The sequence below is a fragment of the Oncorhynchus mykiss genome, chromosome 3 (genome assembly GCF_057628025.1).
Source record: "Oncorhynchus mykiss isolate SJ-2025 chromosome 3, ASM5762802v1, whole genome shotgun sequence".
In the NCBI taxonomy this organism is placed as follows: domain Eukaryota; kingdom Metazoa; phylum Chordata; class Actinopteri; order Salmoniformes; family Salmonidae; genus Oncorhynchus; species Oncorhynchus mykiss.
In genome coordinates this window covers 37,892,413-37,913,167 of record NC_143024.1, presented here as the reverse complement: position 1 = coordinate 37,913,167, position 20,755 = coordinate 37,892,413, and the positions used below count along the sequence as shown (strand labels likewise).

Below are 20,755 nucleotides of genomic sequence, written 5' to 3'. Positions count from 1 at the left end.
ATTTAACAGGTGACATCAATAAGGGATCAAAGCTTTCACCTTGATTCACCTGGTCAGTCTATGTCAGAGATGGACAACTTTGAGGGGGTAGGGACCACAAAACATTTGACCATTCTTATTACAAGTTTAAGATAGCTGGCCGCTAGACTAATTTACTAATCTAAATAAAATGGCTGACATGGGCTAATTGAGTGACCGCTGATGCACAACCAAATTTCGAAATTGCACCGTGTGTATTCTAACTCAACAGTAAGTTGAGACCCCGACTGAGTTCAGCGGGCCTACAAAAGGGGCGCCACGGGCTGCATGCGCCAGTTGCCCATCCCTGGTCCATGTCATGGAAAGAGAAGGTGCTTCTAATGTTTTGTACACTCAGTGTATAATTTCACCCCTTGTGAAACACAAAATGTTCCATGTATTGTCATGAACACAAAGGAGTTAGGAATCTAGTATCACACGAGTAAAGGTGCACACACATGGGTGTGTGATTATATAAGCCTATCCTGTTACATAATGATGCCAGATTACCTTACTAGAATGAGACATAGGCCCAGGGTCAACTTTCTTCTGTTGATTCTCGACAGGTGTCAACTGTGATTGTATAGTAACATGATATTTATCTTTATTGGGCCGAAGCCAAATTTGGCCTTTTTGATGAATAACCAAGAACAATGACATATTTTGTGGTCTGGAAGATAATAGCCTACGCAAAATGTGATTCTCCTGAAATGTTTGCCCATTGATTGCTTATGGTTTCCATTAGTTACTGGAAATGCAATGGTAAGTAGGCCTATGATCAATAAAGGCCCTTGTGCTGAATGCAGTATTTTTGCATTTGTAAACATGAACATCTCTTATTTATTATTATTTTTACCATGTAAGACATTCATGAAATATGAACATATCTGGAATATTAATATTTATTGGAAAATAGAAGAACATTAAGAACATGACAAAAAAACGCTCTCCAAAAGACATGCATCTAAGATAGGTATGTTTAAGACTAGTACACAGGGTGATACAGTTTAATGACTATGAATCGTACTGGATTTGCTCAGCCCTATTTGGTGCAGTTGGGTAAATTCTCAAGGTGACGGTTAAGGCAGGACTTCCGGTAAAAAATTAGCTATCCGGAAGTCTGCACTCTTGTGTCTTGAGAAAACAAATGGCAGAAATGAAACTGTCGAAATGAAGTTCGTTTGATAATAAAAACAATCAAAATTAAAGTGTGACGACGATACATTATTTCATCTTCACTTGCTTATTGATCCTGCATATTGTCATCGAAGAGGTTAGTGAAACGAAGGAAGAAATGGCTACAGAGACCGAATTCTACGTTATGAAACTGGAGGTAAGTGCTAATTTCTGGGAATTAAATGTTCTGTCTAAAATTAGCTGCCTAGCAATTCGGTCGAAAGATTACCAAGGTCCAATATAGTTATCAAACCATTTATGAATTACTCCGATAATAAAGTAAATCTGTCGCATTCCGGGGGTGCGTGGCGAGAGCTAGCTACAGGTGATAGAAAAATCGATTAGCCTATGAATGCCACCTTTCCAATATGGCTTTCCCTCCAACTATCTACAGTGGGCTTATAGTTCATACTTTTGTACTCGATTAATGTAAGTGACAGTGACTTTGTCAATTGACTAGCTTTGAATCCTGTGTTTTATCTATATAAATGTTATAATTTCAGATTGACAGGGAAGGTATGAACTGAAGACCAGCGCTTTCATCCCCTGACCAGCTCACCTACCTCCTGTCAAAGATGAATCCAGCTCTCCCTCAATTTTTCCCTCATACCTTATACATATTCCTTGTCTTTTTTTGACTCAAGCTTTACCTAATTATGTTACCCTGTTTATGTTTTCATTACTTTTAATACAATATTTAAACTAATCAATTAACCTCTCCACATGTCCTTCTTGTGTTCTGCATTCCTTTGTCACAACTTATTTACAAACCCAGTCTTCCTAACTTCCTTTCCCTCGTAAGTTGTTTGGGCCATGCTCCGTAAGAGAGGTTCTGCTATTCTCTGTGGTGCTTTTCTCTTTGTCGCCTGGAATGCCGTCGTGGTCCTCTATCTGTGGGGCCGACCCCTGTCTGGTCGAGAGGAGAGGGAGATGGATGGAGGACGAGGAGGGGCTGATTTGGCTGGGGATGTGATCCACATGGCAGAAGCCTTTGAGGCAGAGCTTGAAATGCAGAGAAAAATCCTGCTTCAGATACAGGGTCATCGGTCACTATGGGAACAACCCAATGAGAATGGCGCCAGCAGAGGTGGCCCCCCTCAAGTGGTCATTCCCATCTTGGTTATAGCCTGCAACAGAGTTACTGTTAAACGCTGCCTGGACAAACTCATAGAGTACCGCCCCTCACCTGAACTCTACCCAATTATAGTCAGCCAGGACTGTGGGCATGCGGAGACTGCACAGGTGATTGGTTCTTATGGCAGTCAGTTAACTCACCTGAAACAACCAGACCTGTCAGATATTGCCGTGAAACCAGAACACAAGAAGTTCCAGGGCTACTACAAAATCTCCAGGCACTATCGTTGGGCTCTCAACCAGGTGTTCAACTCTCTTTCACATTCCTCTGTTGTTATTGTGGAAGATGATTTGGAGGTAATCATTTTCTCTACTCAGACTTGAAATATGCATTGAAGTGAAATGTTAAATTCATTTGTTTTGTGCTCGTCATTGTTTACATCCTCTCTAGTTGCCAGTTGATCAACTAAAAAAACATTGTTTTCCATTCTCTCACTAGGTGGCACCAGATTTCTTTGAGTACTTCAGATCCCTTCACCCAATCCTGAAATCTGACCCGTCTCTGTGGTGTGTGTCTGCCTGGAATGACAATGGTCGGGACGGCTACGTCGACCCTGGTAAAGCAGACCTCCTGTACAGGACAGACTTCTTCCCTGGGCTAGGCTGGATGATGATCAAGGAACTCTGGATAGAGCTGGAGCCGAAGTGGCCTGGTGCATTCTGGGATGACTGGATGCGTCAGCCAGATCAGCGCAGAGATCGAGCCTGTATTCGACCCGAAATATCCAGAACTTTAACCTTTGGACGGAAAGGTGTGAGCCTAGGCCAATTTTATGACAAATACCTACGCTACATTAAACTGAATAGTGAATTTGTGCCTTTCACCAAGCTGGATCTGGCTTACTTGAAGGAGGAGAAATACAAGGAGATCTTTGAGAAGCAGGTTTACAGTGCGCCTTTGGTCAAATATGAAGAGGTCCAACGGGGACAGTTAAAAGGAGCGGGTCCATTTTGTCTACACTACTCTAGCAAAGATGGTTTCAAAGTGTTGGCCAAAAACCTGGGTGTGATGGAGGACTTAAAGTCAGGGGTCCCACGGACAGGGTATCGGGGAGTGGTCAGTTTCCTGTCAAGGGGAAGAAGAATCTTCCTGGCACCCCCTCCAGGATGGAGCAAGTATGACCCAACCTGGAGTTGATGACAAACACAAAGGACTGAAGAGGAAAGGGCTCTGCACATTACAGATAGTACTATGGCAACATAAGTGAGTCCAATGAATGACAGATGTGGACCTGGCTTTAAGCTATAGTGAGATTATGAGATGCCTATCCTCTATCTTCCATTTCTGATGTTTGATTTTTCTCCCCATACTCTCAGGATTTTTCATACTCAAATAAATATATTTTTGCAATGTGGAGTTGGGATAGTAGGGTAGGTACCGATGTCATTATTTTCAGAGATGTATTTTTTATATACTCTAATCATGCACATGAAATTCAATGCAACATCCACTGTGATTATTCTCAGTCAATTTCTGGGAGACTATCTTTTACTAATCTATGTCAGATGAAAAATATATTATCTGTGGTGTGTTCAATAATGGTGGTGGTCAACTAGTGATTGGTCCTAAAGTATTGCTTCACAATATTTAGTTAATCTTTTGGAGAACTGTTTTGACTATTTTTAACCTGGTTATAATAATGCTTAATGTTTTTCCCCAAAGAGACGGCTACTGAAGTGTGTATTTATTTAAATGCAAGATACACATCACAAATGCTGTATGTTATGTACTTAAGGAATTAAATTCTACCAATCGACTGCCGTTTATGACATTTGTTTCTGCCTTGGTTCCTTTGCCATATTAATATACAGTATATACACGTGAAGGACACCTGCTTTTACATGACATAGACTGACCATTTCGCTACACCCGCAATAACATCTGATGTGTATGTGACCAGGTGAAATCTATAATCCCATTTAGCAGGTGAATGGGCAAGACAAAATATTTAAGTGCCTTTGAATGGGGTATGATAGTAGGTGGCAGGTACACCAGTTTGTGTCAAGAACTGCAAAGCTGCTGGGTTTTTCATGCTCAAGTTTCCTGTGTGTATCATGAATGGTCCACCACCAAAGGACCACCAAAGGACATCCAGCCAACTTGACACAAATGTGGAAAGGGGGGAGGTGCAACTCAATATTAGGAGTGTTAGGTATACTCAGTGTATATATTTTTATATTTAATGATCTCCACCTCACATAAGGCTACTAAATATTGAACAATTTAAACAATTGACCCGCTCCCCAAAACACGTGTAAATAATGGACTATAAATTATGCCTAACTGTATTATACTTATCCTAAAAGTATACTACTTAGCCATTTACTTTGTGGTCGTATTCTTATCTTCTATTATTGTCGAGAAGGAACGTGCAAGTAAGACGAGGCATGGCTACGGAACCAGTAAGAGTTCAAACCAAAAGACGAGGTAAGCGTTCTCTATTTACCTTTTGTTTTGCTAGGTAAGCACATAGCTAGCAAGCAAGCGGTGGACGGAACGCTATAGGTGGGAGAGATGGGGGAGAGACTACTGGTGATGAAAAAATATCATTATTTATTGACTATATTTAATTTTAATGTCTGTTATTTGCAGTTAATATCTTTTAAAATAATGTTTTGTTTTAATGCAATGTGCTAATGTTAGCTAGCTGTAGAGCTAGCGTTAGCTACTGTACTGGTAGTGTCGTCACGTTAGCCTCCTGTGGCTAAACTAGCGGGATTGAATGATACACTGAATCACCAGAGAGAGTCTAGCTTTGCTGTCTGTCAAAATAGTTTTTTCCCTATGGTCCTAATCAAATTCTCACACATACAAAACGCTGTTAGTAACTGGCTAGAACACAGCTAGTTGGCTAAAAAGAAAAGCAAAGCTACCGTTATTTGGTTAGCTTGCTAACTGGGCCTGGAATGGAGCCAGGAGATTTGCGTGTGAGCCCAGCCGGCTCAGGAGACCCCGAAGTGGGCGAATGGAGGCAAGAGACCCCTGGTGGGGATGCTGAGGTGAAGGGTGGGGAACCAAATGACAAAGAAATTAATGGAGATACAGCTGAATCGGTGCTCAAAGAGAAAGACACCTTCGAGGGAGAAGAGTGTAAAGAGAAGAACGAAGGTGAACTGCACAGCCCATATGAAGAGGAATTGGATCCCAGAATTCAGGTGGGAAAAAATTGACTGAACCCTTATAATATATTTTGATCTCAATGGGATTTCCTGGTCTATGCTACATAGCTAAAGCTTTACAAAATGAGTTGAATGCATGAGTAGATTCACTGCAGTCTGTGGTATTGAATGATCTATTAGCCTACTTATGATAATTTAACAGTGGAGTGATGTTTTGCTCAGTCCACGAGGGCTAATTCAGGAGGATGAAATCAATGTTTGTGCACATGCCACTCTTTCTGATATTATGATGTGATTAATCTATGTTAATCCAGGTTGAAATCAACAGGGTTTATCCACCAAATGTAACAGTGGTTCCAAGAGAGCTAATATTAACTGATTGTGTTGTTACAAACCAACGAATCAAAGTATTTGCTTCCTCCTGTGCTTCCCCATATATTTTCTGTTTCCAGGAGGAGTTGGAACACCTCAACGAGGCCAGTGTAGAGATCAACCAACTAGAACTGCACTTGGATGTAAGTGGATATCATCACCTCTCCCATGATAAATCTGGCCCCATACATCACCCCTTTCCGTACTGATCAGGTTTTTCCAAAGAATCAATCGTCAGTTCATTTTCAATTCCCATAACTTGCTGTAAACCCATTGTTAATCTGGAATGATCAGAAATGCCCATTACAATGAAATCTGATAAGGAATTCCTTTTGTGTATGTGTAGGATGCCAGATCAGGTTACAGGAAGATCCTCACAGACTCAGCCAGAAAACTGAACGCCCACAGCTCCCAGCTTGGTACCTGCATCGAGAAGGCCAGGCCCTACTATGAGGCTCGTCGACTTGCCAAGGAGGTACTGTTGTACATGCACTGTGTGGGATTTTGTTGCATTTGCAACAACACATTTCAAGAGTTCTTTATCACTGAATCAAAATATGGGTCACGATGCAGTATTTGCCATTTACCTGCTTGTCCCACTTCTCAAATCTCAACAACAGTTTAATCGTTTGTCCCACGTGATTGGTTGCTGTGCAACTGCATGCCCTGTTTTCTCAGTATCTGATTGGCTGTCCCTCTCACAGGCTCAGCAGGAGACCCAGAAGGCAGCGCTGAGCTATGAACGGGCCGTCTCCATGCACACGGCTGCCAGGGAGATGGTGTACGTGGCAGAGCAGGGCCTCATGGCTGACGGCAGGAACACCCTGGACCCCACCTGGCAGGAGATGCTCAACCATGCTACCTCCAAGGTAACAAGGGAAACCCCAGCTACTGCTATAACTGCATCAATTTAAAATTATAAATGTGTTCATCAGTATGTGAGCGAGCTCATTTGGTATTCATTTAATCAGTATTTCCCTTACAATTCCCACCCCACCGCCAAGTAGCTACAGTTGTAGTCGGAAGTTTACATACACTTAGGTTGGAGTCATTAAAACTCGTTTTTCAACCACTCCACAAATTTCTTGCTAACCAACTATAGTTTTGGCAAGTCGGTTAGGACATCTACTTTGTGCATGACACAAGTAATTTTTCCAACAATTGTTTACAGACAGATTATTTCACTTATAATTAACTATCACAATTCCAGTGGGTCAGATGTTTACACACACTAAGTTGACTTTCCTTTAAACAGCTTGGAAAATTCCAGAAAATTATGTAATTGCTTTAGAAGGTTTTGATAGGCTAATTGACATAATTTGAGTCAATTGGAGGTGTACCTGTGGATGTATGTATTTCAAGGCCTACCTTCAAACTCAGTGCCTGTTTGCTTGACATCATGGGAAAATCAAAAGAAATCAGCCAAGACCTCAGAAAAAAAATGGTAGACCTTCACAAGCCTGGTTCATCCTTGGGAGCAATTTCCAAATGCCTGATGGTACCACGTTCATCTGTACAAACAATAGTACGCAACTACAAACACCATGGGAGCACGCAGCCGTCATGGCGCTGAGGAAGGAGACGCGTTCTGTCTCCTAGAGATGAACGTACTTTGGTGCGAAAAGTGCAAATCAACCCAAAACATCAGCAAATGACCTTGTGAAGATGCTGGAGGAAACGGGTACAAAAGTATCAATATCGACAGTAAAACGAGTCCTATATCAACATAACCTGAAAGGCCGCTCAGCAAGGAAGAAGCCACTGCTCCAAAACCACCATAAAAAAAAACGACTACAGTTTGCAACTACACATGGGGACAAAGATTGTACTTTTTGGAGAAATGTCCTCTGGTCTGATGAAACAAAAATAGAACTGTTTGGCCATAATGACCATCGTTATGTTTGGAGGAAAAGGGGGAGGCTTGCAAGCCGAACAACACCATCCCAACCGTGAAACACAGGGGTGGCAGCATCATGTTGTGGGGGTGCTTCACAAAATAGATGGCTTCATGAGGAATAAAACTTTGTGGATATATTGAAGCAACATTTCAAGACATCAGTCAGGAAGCTTGGTCGCAAATGGGTTTTCCAAATGGACAATGACCCCAAGCATACTTCCAAAGTTGTGGCAAAATGGCTTAAGGACAACAAAGTCAAGGTATTGGAGTGACCATCACAAAGCCTTGAACCTCAATCCTACAGAAAATTTGTGGGCAGAACTGAAAAAGCTTGTTCGAGCAAGGAGGCCTACAAACCTTACTCAGTTACACCAGCTCTGTCAGGAGGAATGGGCTTGAAATTCACCCAATTTATTGTGGGAAGCTTGTTGAAAGGCGACTCAAAACGTTTGACCCAAGTGAAACAATTTAAAGGCAATGCTACCAAATACAAATTGAGTGTATGTAAACTTCTGACCCACTGGGAATGTGATGAAAGAATTAAAAGCTGAAATAAATAATTCTCTCTACTATTATTCTGACATTTCACATTCTTAAAATAAAGTGGTGATCCTAACTGACCTAAGACAGGGAATTTTTACTTGGATTAAATGTCAGGAATTGTGAAAAACTGAGTTTAAATGTATTTGGCTAAGGTATATGTAAACTTCCGACTTCAACTGTATGTTCCCCCATGACTAAAACTGGTTTAAAATTAGTTTGGCAGGATATTGGTCAACTATGCTACTTCCAAGGCAACATGGGGAAACCCCAGCTACCAGTGTAAGCAGTATTCCAGTTTACAGTGGGGCAAAAAAGTATTTAGTCAGCCACCAATTGTGCAAGTTCTCCCACTTAAAAAGATGAGAGGCCTGTAGTTTTCATCATAGGTACACTTCAACTATGACAGACAAAATGAGAAAAAAAATCCAGGGGTCATGTATCGTAAGATTTTGAGTGAAAACCTCCTTCCATCAGCAAGGGCATTGAAGATGAAACGTGGCTGGGTCTTTCAGCATGACAATGACCCCAAACACACCGCCTGGGCAACGAAGGAGTGGCTTTGTAAGAAGCATTTCAAGGTCCTGGAGTGGCCTAGCCAGTCTCCAGATCTCAACCCCATAGAAAATCTTTGGAGGGAGTTGAAAGTCTGTGTTGCCCAGCAACAGCCCCAAAACATCACTGCTCTAGAGGAGATCTGCATGGAGGAATGCCCCCCCCCCCCGGTAGCTGTTTTCTTCTATGCCTAAACTCTGTTTTTAATTGGATTAGTTTATATTAGTTAGGAAGTTTGTTTTGTTAGGTTGGTTGGGGGTTAGGATACTGATTGGGGTGTTTTCCCATCTTAATATTGTGTGTTGTTGTGTTCTCAAGGTGAACGAGGCAGAGGAGGAGCGCCTACGCAGCGAACGGGAGCACATGCGTGTCACCCACTCTTGTCAGACGGCAGAGGCTCGAGTCCAGACCCTGCAGAAATCTCTCAAGAGGGCCATCATTAAGTCCAAGCCTTACTTCGAGCTCAAGGCCCAGTTCAACTACATACTTGAGGTACATAGATATATAATTTACAGTGCATTCGGGAAAGTATTCAGACCCCTTGACTTTTCCCACATGTTGTTACAGCCTTATTATAACATTTATTAAATTCATTAATTATACACACAATACCCCATAATGACAACAAGTTTTTAGACAGTTTTGTACATTTCAAAAAACAAAGATAGGCACACACTTGTCTATATAAGGTCCAACAGTTGACAGTGCATGTCTGAGCAAAAACCAAGCCATGAGGTCAAAGGAATTGTCAGTAGAGCTCCGAGACAGAATTGTGTCGAGGTACAGATCTGGGGAAGAGTACCAAAAAAGGTCTGCAGCATTGAAGGTCCCCAAGAACACAGTGGCCTCCATCAATCTTAAATGGAAGTAGTTTGGAACCACCAAGACTCTTCCTCGAACTGGCTGCCCGGCCAAATTGAGCAATCTAGGGAGAAGGGCCTTGGTCAGGGAAGATAACATGATGGTCACTCTGACAGAGCTCCAGAGTACCTCTGTAGAGATGGGAGAACCATCCAGGACAACCATCTCTGCAGCACTCCCCCAATTAGGCCTTTATGGTAGAGTGGCCAGACGGAAGCCACTCCTCAGTAAAAGGCACATGACAGCCCGCTTGGAGTTTGCCAAAAGCCACCTAAAGGACTCTAATTCCATGAGAAACAAGATTTTCTGGTCTGATGAAACCAAGATTGAACTCTTTGGCGTGAATGCCAAGTGTTACATCTGGAGGAAACCTGGCACCATCCCTACGGTGAAGCATGGGGGTGGCAGCAGCAGCAGCATGCTGTGGGGATGTTTTTCAGGTGCAGGGACTGGGAGACTAGTTAGGATCGAGAGAAAGATGTATGGAGCAAAGTACAGAGATCCTTGATGAAAACCTGCTCCAGAGTGCTCAGGACCTCAGACTGGGGTGAAGGTTCACCTTCCAACAGGACAATGACCTTAAGCGCAGGAGTGGCTTCGGTACAAGTCTCTGAATGTCCTTGAGTGGCCCAGCCAGAGCCCGGACTTGAACCCGATTGAGCATCTCTGTAGTGACCTGAAAATAGCTGTGCAGTGACGCTCCCCATCCAACCTGACAGAGCTTGAGAAGATCTGCAGAGAATAATGGGAGAAACTTTTCAAATACAGGTGTGCCAAGCTTGTAGCGTCATACCTAAAAAGACCCGAGGCTGTAAACGCTGCCAAAGGTGCTTCAACTTAGTACTGAGTAAAGGGTCTGAATACTTATGTAAATGTTATATTTCTGTTTTTTTATTGGTAATACATTTGCAGAAATGTCTAAACCTGTTTTTGCTTTGTCATTATGGGGTATAGTGTGTTGATTGATGAGGGGGGGAAAACTATTTTATCCGTTTTAGAATAAGGCTGTAATGATATAAAATGTGGAAAAAGTCAAGGGGTTCGAATACTTTCTGAATGCACTGTATTTGATATATAACAGTGGAGGCTGCTGAGGGGAGTACGGCTCATAATAATGTCTGGAATGGGGGAAATGGAATGCCATCAAACACATGGAAACCATGTGTTTGGTGTATTCGATACCGTTCCACTTATTCCAATCCATCCACTACCACGAGCCCATCCTCCCCAATCAAGGTTATGTATAATATATGTTGCAATTAATATATATATGTAATTTCAAGCTGTTATTGTAAGAAAAGCATGGAAATGGTTGATACAGAGTTGTCATGTCCATCCATGATCGCTCCTGTTGGTTATTGTTCCCTTTTTGGCCTCAAACCAAGGAGGAATTAATGTTGTATGTTGCTCTGTCCTTTATCTACATCATATTGGGTTTTCTGTGACTTCAGGAGCATAAAACCAAAGTGATGCAGCTGGAGGAGCATGTGACCAAAGTGAAAAACCGCTACTCTGTCGCCCTGCACAAACTGGAGCAAATCAGCGAGGCCATTCACGCTCAGAGGGGACGGGACCATATGGAAGATGGACAAACCATGGCCTGTGGTGGGCGGAGTCCCCCTATTGGGGCGGAGTCGGACAGTGTGGTGTGTGGTGCCGAGGGCGGGGCATGTGGAGGAGGGGCAATAGAGACTGACAGGATGGACATAAGCGGAGTGGTGGATAAGAAAATTGGGCTGGTGGAGAAATACAGGGAGAACGGGCGAGAGAGGCCCGAGACACATGGAGAGAGAGCAGGGTCAGATTCCCTCTCCGTCTTCAGTCTGCAGACCATCGCTTCTGACCTGGAGAAATGCGATTCCATCGAACACCTCGGGGAATTTAGCGATGTGGGCAGTCTGCCTGGGGAGGATGGAGAGATTGAGAGGGAGGAGAGCGGGGGAGGGAGGGAAAGAGAAAGAAGGGAAGGACAAATGCAGCGCCAACAGCAGTTCCTGAAGCAACATCACAGGAGCTTCAGCTTGTGAGACCTGTCCTTCTCGCTTATAGTTTATCAATTGAAAAGAAAACAAGTGTCCGGTCTAGCTAGCTCATTATCCTGGCAAAGAGAGCAGATCTGATTTTCCTATCTAAAGTAACACATTTAAACGGGTGTATGATACTACGTAGTAATGAAGAACAGGTACGCTGACAAGTAAGACCTGACATTATAAGGAACCTGACAGGTTTTGCATCGTATTACAACACTACTGAAACTCCTAAACCGTACATGCCTCTGAGATTAGCTGCTTTACTTCCCTTATTCTGGCAATAAGGAAACCTTAGACAGGTATGTCCTAGTGCATGAAGGAACAATCCAAGTAAGAGACTACAATAAACGTGACAAACGGGGTCCCTATTCAATCTAAATGACGTAACTGAATTTCTGGTGTAAGTTAAAAACAATGTTCTTGTGGAACAAAAAAGTATGTGTGAATTCATATGCACGTCGAATCTAGATTTTTGTTTCACACTGTAAATATTGTTTATTTTAGTACATAAATTCAAACGTGTATTGCAAAAAGTGCTAGAAGAATTCGATTTTTAATATATTATTATAATAATTTTAAAAAATGTTTTTTTTCATATTCTGGAAACCTGGTTTCAGGGTTCGAATCAAAAGGACCCCAAAACACACTAAAGAGGGTTACAAACTCCATTCTGACAACTTGTTTGATGACAGAAAGCACTCTGGACTATTTATTTGGACTTTTGTTATATGTATACTAGTATTCAGGGCTAACTAAAAAAATTGAGTAAATTGTTCATAAATGATCACGCTGACATAATATTATATTTGACTATTTTAAGCCCATCATTTTAAGATCCTATTGTTTAGTATTTTTTAAATAAAATAATTTCCCAATATATTTCCCAATATATTGTTTATTTAGAGCCACCTGGGTCGTAAACTGAAATGTGCCTTGCCTTTGACACAGTACGACGCAAACAAAGACAGCATAGCACTGGCTGCAACAGCATACTGTTCAAATTTGTGTATACAGTATTAAACTGTGGTCAACAGTTGAGAAATACTCCCATGAAGGACATGCTTTTGACAATATGATTAATTTGAATAATCTATGAGTCATCCTAACACTGTTTTGTCTAGACTTGTTCTATTTTTTTATTTGATTAATTTGAATATGTTGTCTGTGTACTGCTTTGGCAAAGTGGAGGGTACAAGAAATGTATTCAATAGATTAAATGTAAGTTTGTGTATAATTACAACATTATAGAGAAACTAATGAAATGTACAAATGTATTTGAATGTCCTTGAATAGTTATTTTAAAGGGATCTTATTTTAAAGGGATCTTTATTTAATGCTGGTTATCTGCTGAATTCCTGATTTGACCTCCGTCTGTCCCGCTCTTTACATACTTCCAATATATCCATCTCTTCCCCTCATTCTCTCAACCATAGAAATAGAATGACTAGTAATTGTATTTCTGTGCTTTCAACACTTCAGTCATTGTCCATTTGTCTTCCTCTTTATTTATTCATAAAGTGGTGCAGTAGTGTCACCCAGCTATATAGTACAGTTCACTGTTGTTATTTACATGTATGCAATATCAAACAGTTAAACAATAAAATAAGAGGAATCTTGATTTATGTTGCTATTTTTAGACCCAATATATTGTATTTTGCAATATGTCTTCTTCATACTGTACTTCAACACTATCTAAGGATGAGGTTGTGATACTAAATTTCAGATTTAGAAGAGGAGAAAAATGTGGGTTTTGCAGAAAAAGCGAGAGAGTTGGGAGGAGACAGGAAAAGAGATGAGTTATCTTTTATCCCCCTGCTTCAATTATTCAACAGGATATAAATATGAAGGAGTCGGGTGCTCTCAGAATAGATGTCAGGAGAGGAGGGTGAGGGAGATGGGTACCAAAGCCTGTGTTATAAGAACATCTCTGGTTTTACTAAAGCTGAAAATAGAGGTCAATGTTGTAAAAACGACTTATTCCTGCTTTATTGACATAGGATCTGAAGGCTTTATACAAAGGCTTAATACTGGCTCAAATTGCATATTTTGGGAATCTTCCATGTTGCTTATTGCCTAGAAATACTTACCGATTAGGATAACTCCATAACGCTTATCATAAAATTAAAGCTCTTAGATTTGCCATGATCACGATTTGCTGGCGTGGGCCAATACCTCAACATGCATCTTGGATAAGTGTGCGTGAGAAATGTACTTTTACGCACGGTAGGCTTACCTACGTACGTCTCTCCATCATGACGTCGTGAATTAGCTGGAGATTGTATTGAGAGAGAAAAAAGGGAGGGGAGTGTAAGGATTCGGTGTTTCGTCGTACATGGGGAAGCGATTGTATATAGTGCGTGTATTTATATGTACATTATTCGTTTCTGACTTTTCACCATACGAAATTGAAGTAGATGGCAATAGACTGATTAATACGGTTGCTTTTGACATTCAATGTATAGCCTATGCATGGGGACCGGATTGCACATTTGTAGCCATAAAAACATAGCCATACAATACGTTGCAAAGAAGCACATTTGACCAAATAATTCGACATTTGGGTGTTCCCAAACGAGTCGCAACCGACGGACATACGGTCATCTTGATTGAGCGCGTTGAAAGTATTTGTAAGTACACATGATTACATGCTACAATCTCTTACTCAGTATGCAACCTAAACAATCGTGCATAATTCTAAGGAATCAAGCTTGCATAGATTTGACTGTATTATATTTGTATTCAGATGACAGGTCTACTCTAGCCTATGTAAATTGTATTCTCGTAAATGACAGGTTTCGCCAAGCAGGAACGACTTTACATTTTTTTTTATCGTAGCATAATATAACACACAGTCCTACCTATTAATGACGTGAGTTTATCTTTAGACATATTTTGCACATTTTCAGTGAATGTTTTTAGGCTATGGGAATGAATGGCATGCTAGAATTGACATGAAATCCGAACTTCTCAAATCTGAATTCTGCAAACGGATATAGGGCTGGCCTTCTTCGATAGGCCGTCAAGGATTCCCGGCCGTGTCAACACGGACCAGCAATTACCAGTAGCCTACTGTTGGTAGCACCCTAAGAGCGACCCTCATTAAAGCGTTTGTAGGCGATATCAGTCCAGTGAACGTGTCTCGATGTTTAAATCCACCTGCACACCATTGTAAACATATGGTTATTTTTCAATTGCTTTAGCATTTTTCTAATAGCATATCAGATGTGGCTTGCTTAATAAATAAACTACATCTCTTGGATGAAATGTTGTGTGTCGCCGTTTTGGTCTCTGGCTTAGATACGTATCTGTGATGCCGTGGGTGCTGTCCATGGTCCTGAAATATCTGTTTCTCTATGCTCGTCCCAGTTGGAATCTTTTGTTCAGATACATCCGCTGTCCATGGTGCTGCAATTAATTTTTCTGCACCTAAAGCTACAGCACAGCTTGTTGATTTAATATAGGCCACTGACATTACCATAATATTTATGAAGCTGGCTAGCTTGATATATTTTAAGCTGTCTGATCCATACCACGCTCACACAGTTTGCTTTTATGTTTCTCAGTATGTGAGGAGTGTCTCCCACTGTGTTGTCCCTCGCTCGCTCTCTCTCTCTCTGTGTCTCTGTCTCACACATACTTTTCATTGCATTTCCCACCTTTTCTCTCTTTCTCTTTCTCTCCGTGTCTGTCTCCTCCTGCATGCTCTTGTTAGTGCTCTATAAATTCACCATAATGCTAATGAAGTATCCAACAGTGTCTGTCTGTCTTCCTCCACTACCCTTCCCTTCCTTCCCACCATCTGTCTCACTGTGGAGCTTTGTTCCTCTCTCTATCTCTCCCTCTTTCTCTCTCTCTCTCTCTCTCTGTGTGACAACATGATGAAGTTGCATTCATTATTCAGCACTTCAAACGAGTGGCTATATTTAGGTGTATTTATACTTTAGTATACACTCGTATGGCTGGTGTGTCGGCTGTGTTAGCACTGAAAGCACACTGTTGGAATGAGTGAGCGGTCTTGACCTACCCCACTCCATTATGCAAAGGGTTATGGCAGAGTGAGTTCTGCTCTCATACTGTCTCATTATAGCGTATGGAGCGAGTACATATTAGTAACAACTAACACACTGGTCTTTAGTGGTAGGAGTACTACTCACTAAACTGCTGTAGGTGAGGTTTTTGTTACTAGATGAATAGTGTACATATGAAGGTTGGTGTATGTTTTTGTTTGGTCACTAGTTTAGATGATCATCTGGGTTGTCCTTGTCGATTGTTATGAATTACACTACCGGTCAAAAGTTTTAGAACACCTACTCATTCATTTAAAAAAAACTATTTTCTACATTGTAGAGTAATAGTGAAAATCAAAATATATTTTATATTTGAGATTCTTCAAAGTAGCCACCATTTTCCTTGATGACAGATTTGCACACTCTTGGCATTCTCTCAACCAGCTTCACGAGGGAGTCACCTGGAATGCAGGGGGGGGGGGGGGGGCAGGTATACAGAAGATAGCCCTATTTGATAAAAGACCAAGTCGATATTATGGCAAGAACAGCTCAAATAAGCAAAGAGAAACAACAGTCCATCATGACTGGACACACCTCAACATCAACTGTTCAGAGGAGACTGTGTGAATCAGGCCTTCATGGTTGAATTGCTGCAAAGAAACCACTACTAAAGGACACCAATAATAAGAAGAGTCTTGCTTGGGCCAAGAGATATGAGCAATGGACATTAGACTGGTGGAAATTTGTCCTTTGGTCTGGAGTCCAAATTGTAGATTTTTGGTTCCAATCACCATGTCTTTGTGAGACACGGTGTGGGTGAACGGATGATCTCCGCATGTGTGGTTCCCACTGTGAAGCATGGAGGTGGTGGTGTAATGGTGTGGGGGTGCTTTGCTGATAACACTGTCTGTGATTGATTTAGAATTCAAGGCACACTTAACCAGCATAGCTACCACAGCATTTTGCAGCGATACGCCATCCCATCTGGTTTGGGTTTAGTGGGACTATCATTTGTTTTTCAACAGGACAATGACCCAACACACCTCAAGGCTGTGTAAGGCCTATCTTACAGAGAAGGAGAGTGATGGAGTGCTGCATCAGATGACCTGGCCACCACAATCCCCTGACATCAACCAAATTGAGATGGTTTGGGATGAGTTGGACAGCAGAATGAAGGAAAAGCAGCCAACAAGCATATGTGGGAACTCCTTCAAGACTGTTGGAAAAGCATTCCAGGTGAAGCTGGTTGAGAGTGGGCAAAGCTGTCGTCAATCAAATGTATTTATAAAGTCCTTTTTACATCAGCCGATGTGAAGGCAAAGGGTGGCTATTTGAAGAATCTCAAACATAAAATATATTTGGATTTGTTCAACACTTTTTGGGTTACTACATGATTCCATATGTGTTATTTCATAGTTGTGATGTCTTTCTACAATGCAGAAAATAGTACAAATAAAGAAAAACCCCTGAATGAGTAGGTGTTCTAAAATGTTTAACCTGTAGTGTATGTGTTAAGACTGTCCCATTATGAATGTTGGTTCCTCCAATGAACTTGAGGTTTTTGTTACAATATAATGACTGTACTACTGTGTAAAGGCTGTTTAAAACTACCTTCCCTCTCTGTCGCTTAATTTCATTATCTTCTTATTTAATCCTGTAGTCTCTCTCTCTCTCTCTCTCTCTCTCTCTCTCTCTCTCTCTCTCTCTCTCTCTCTCCAGATTCAGAAATGGCACAGCTATTGTTTCTTATAATTCTGTATGCTCTGCCATCTCTTGTTGTGGCCATGCATAATTCAACAACTGGAGGTAATGATTGTGTTTGTGTGTGTACATGTGCGTGCAACTTGTGTTTGTGTAAGTGTGTTAGCAGTAAACCGTGGAGATTGCAAAATGACCTAAATGGAGCATCCTCACAATGTTGTTGAATGAATGGAGGAAGGCATTAGATGAAGTGATGATTATAATTGAAGTGTAATATATCTCATGACTGTAATGTAGACTACTGTAAGTGATTATTCTTCCACTCATCATGTCTTTCTCCTGTCTCCTGTTTAGGCTGTGCCATCATCCGTCCTCCCAGAGATGGAGGCATCCGCTACAGAGGCCTGACACAAGAACAGGTACAGTACTCTCAATACCATCACAGTACACTCTTAGAAAAAAAGGTGCTATCTAGAACCTACAAGGGTTCTTTGGCTGTCCCTATAGGAGAACCCTTTGAAGAACCCTTTTTGGTGCCAGGTAAAACTATTTCCACAGGGGTTTCGACAAGGAACCCAAAAGAGTTATACCTGGAACCAAAAAGGGTTCTTCTGTGGGGACAACCGAGGAACCTGTTTGGAACCCTTTTTTCTAAGAGTGTACTACCACTTTTATCACAGTACTATCACTACTATCACAGTGCTATCACTCCTACCACAGTACTATCACTATTATCACAGTACTATCACTGTTATCACAGTACTATCACTGCTATCACAGTACTATCACTCCTACCACAGTACTATCACTATTATCACAGTACTATCAGTACTACCTTTAATCATATCCAACCCTAGATAAAGTAGAAATAGCTCATATATTTTCTTGTCAATTCTGACGTAATCGCCCCTTTGGTTCTCTCTAGCATGGGCCATATTTAGTGTCTACTATGTTGTTGTTGTCCTAATCATAGCAAGCCTATAGGAAAAATTACTCATTAGTCAGGTGATGTACATATTTAAAGACATAGCTAAACATCAATCTATGTCATCTATTTATGTGTGTAGATCCGCAATGTGCAGATCCTACCAGTGGACTACGAGATAGAGTACATCTGCAGGGGGAACAGGGTCATAGTGGGCCCTAAGGTCAGGAAGTGCCTTCCCAACGGCACATGGACCGACATCACACTGCACAGCAGATGTTGTAAGTACTCTCTACTTTATTTACAGCCTACCCGCTTGACTTCAGTGTCACTCTAAGGGTAAATCTAAGGGTAAATTCCCTCTTCAATGCCTGTCAGAGGGAATCCCTGGATTGACTAGACTATATTACTGCTACCACTTAAGGATATCTTTGATGTATCATTGATTATTGTGCGCCACTCTGCTCTGCAACTTAGTGATCATTTCATCAACAATAACTATGACAAAATATTTGTCAACAACCTATTTTTCCTGATGAAAACGAATGACGATAACGAGAAGACATAAAAAAAAAAAAAAATGAAAATGGTAACAAATTAGTTTTCATTTCAGTTGATGAAAATGTAACGATATGAGAATTCCACATGAGACAAATGGACATTCAAATTGACATGAAGCTCCTTTTCATCTGTTTTTTTCCAATCATAAATATGCATGCCTTTGCAGAATATGTAATGCAATCCTCTCTTTGGCAGAATGAACGTCTTTCAGTTGCATGGTCTGATTGAGCTGATCTGCCCAGCTCTCCCACACATGTCACTTCAGTCACCCATCATTTTTTTTAAACTGATGCATAGCCAGCAGGCCAAGACACTTCAATTGTAACTAACCTTTACTAGAAACAATCATGTTTAATCTCTCTTATTTCAATGTAGACTATTTTTTGCTTTGATCACATCAGATTGGGAGCTCTATTTTCCCATGTCGCCTTCTTCATCTGTGTTGATCCTCTCATTGTCAGCAAATGTGAGCGCAGTGTGTTTCAGATTGGAAATATTAATGCTATTTGCTGAGTATTAGGAGTATTAGCCGACCGCCTGGCTTTCTTTCTGTCGAACCATCTGGTTTCCGAACGCCTCAGAACGGGACTTGACAGGAAGCCTATGGCAGGAGCGGACGAAACAACCACTGTTTTTAATTGGCTGATCTCTCAGCCCATCACCATCTAGCGCAACCCTTAGAACCTCCCTCTAAGTGTGCTGCATCCGGGGGCAACAAAGAGAACTCGATTAGCTCGTGCAATATGGATATTCCAGAGTCTGCTATATCTGAAGTGTATAAACAGCATTCAGTGACATTGTGTTACAGGACAGCTAGCAGAGTTACATTGGCTAGCTATTAGCATGAATGGTGATATGTGATGCACCATAACAAAACTTTTCTGCCTCGATTTGGAGCCACTCCTCATAGTCGTGTGATTTGCTCAGAATTTGAATTGATTATCATGTCACTCAGCAAATCCCAAACGGTCCCCACTGTTACCAGGCTCTATGCGTCAGCAATTGGAGCCTGGAGACAAGGTAAGGAGTACAGTAATAATTCTGGCATTGTTGGAAAGCTCAGATTCTCCCCCTTTTAAAGGAATCACTGTTATTTACCCCCATCCAATGGTTATGATTGGGAGAAAAGAGCTGTATAGCTAAATTGTTTAACCTCTATAGCCAAGGCTTCGTAGCTTACAGTGGGGCAAAAAAGTATTTAGTCAGCCACCAATTGTGCAAGTTCTCCCACTTAAAAAGATGAGAGAGGCCTGCAATTTTCATCATAGGTACACTTCAACTATGACAGACAAAATGAGAAGAAAAAAATCCAGAAAATCATATTGTAGGATTTTTAATGAATTTATTTGCAAATTATGGTGGAAAATAAGTATTTGGTCACCTACAAACAAGCAAGATTTCTGGCTCTCACAGACCTGTAACTTCTTCTTTAAGAGGCTCCTCTGTCCTCCACTCGTTACCTGTATTAATGGCACCTGTTTGAACTTGTTATCAGTATAAAAGACACCTGTCCACAACCTCAAACAGTCACACTCCAAACTCCACTATGGCCAAGACCAAAGAGCTGTCAAAGGACACCAGAAACAAAATTGTAGACCTGCACCAGGCTGGGAAGACTGAATCTGCAATAGGTAAGCAGCTTGGTTTGAAGAAATCAACTGTGGGAGCAATTATTAGGAAATGGAAGACATACAAGACCACTGATAATCTCCCTCGATCTGGGGCACCACGCAAGACCTCACCCCGTGGGGTCAAAATGATCACAAGAACGGTGAGCAAAAATTCCAGAACCACACAGGGGACCTAGTGAATGACCTGCAGAGAGCTGGGACCAAAGTAACAAAGCCTACCATCAGTA

At 41.4% G+C, this 20,755-nt stretch overlaps 3 protein-coding genes across 3 annotated transcripts in view; all 3 read left to right on the top strand.

Moving 5' to 3' along the window:
* The first annotated feature begins 1,098 nt into the window (after nucleotides 1-1,098).
* Nucleotides 1,099-4,086, top strand: mgat1a (alpha-1,3-mannosyl-glycoprotein 2-beta-N-acetylglucosaminyltransferase a). The gene is made up of 3 exons (XM_021594697.3): nucleotides 1,099-1,351; nucleotides 1,698-2,625; nucleotides 2,768-4,086. The coding sequence occupies exons 2-3, from the start codon at nucleotides 2,008-2,010 to the stop codon at nucleotides 3,464-3,466; spliced, it is 1,317 nt and encodes a 438-aa protein (XP_021450372.1). The 5' UTR covers nucleotides 1,099-1,351; nucleotides 1,698-2,007; the 3' UTR covers nucleotides 3,467-4,086.
* An 11-nt stretch (nucleotides 4,087-4,097) lies between these two features.
* LOC110516068 (SH3 domain-binding protein 5-like) lies at nucleotides 4,098-13,322 on the top strand. Its single transcript, XM_090229187.1, has 6 exons — nucleotides 4,098-5,484; nucleotides 5,901-5,963; nucleotides 6,167-6,295; nucleotides 6,525-6,689; nucleotides 9,131-9,304; nucleotides 11,125-13,322. Exons 1-6 carry the CDS (start codon nucleotides 5,236-5,238, stop codon nucleotides 11,698-11,700), a joined length of 1,356 nt encoding a protein of 451 aa, XP_090085313.1. The 5' UTR covers nucleotides 4,098-5,235; the 3' UTR covers nucleotides 11,701-13,322.
* Nucleotides 13,323-13,942: 620 nt separating this feature from the next.
* LOC110503983 (gamma-aminobutyric acid type B receptor subunit 1) overlaps nucleotides 13,943-20,755 on the top strand; it is a 48,575-nt gene continuing 41,762 nt past the window's right edge. The window contains exons 1-4 of the mRNA XM_036973530.2: nucleotides 13,943-14,330; nucleotides 17,430-17,516; nucleotides 17,766-17,830; nucleotides 18,479-18,617. Of these exons, the coding sequence (XP_036829425.1) occupies nucleotides 17,438-17,516; nucleotides 17,766-17,830; nucleotides 18,479-18,617 (283 nt within the window). The 5' untranslated portion in view covers nucleotides 13,943-14,330; nucleotides 17,430-17,437. The remainder of the gene's footprint in view (nucleotides 14,331-17,429; nucleotides 17,517-17,765; nucleotides 17,831-18,478; nucleotides 18,618-20,755) is intronic.

Bases quoted from the DNA above. Each gene is read 5' to 3' on its own strand.
- mgat1a (XM_021594697.3), top strand. From the start codon at position 2,008: ATGCTCCGTAAGAGAGGTTCTGCTATTCTCTGTGGTGCTTTTCTCTTT. The intron at 2,626-2,767 runs GTAATCATTTTC...TTCTCTCACTAG, and splicing joins TTGTGGAAGATGATTTGGAG to GTGGCACCAGATTTCTTTGA.
- LOC110516068 (XM_090229187.1), top strand. From the start codon at position 5,236: ATGGAGCCAGGAGATTTGCGTGTGAGCCCAGCCGGCTCAGGAGACCCC. The intron at 6,296-6,524 runs GTACTGTTGTAC...TCCCTCTCACAG, and splicing joins CTCGTCGACTTGCCAAGGAG to GCTCAGCAGGAGACCCAGAA. The intron at 9,305-11,124 runs GTACATAGATAT...CTGTGACTTCAG, and splicing joins AGTTCAACTACATACTTGAG to GAGCATAAAACCAAAGTGAT.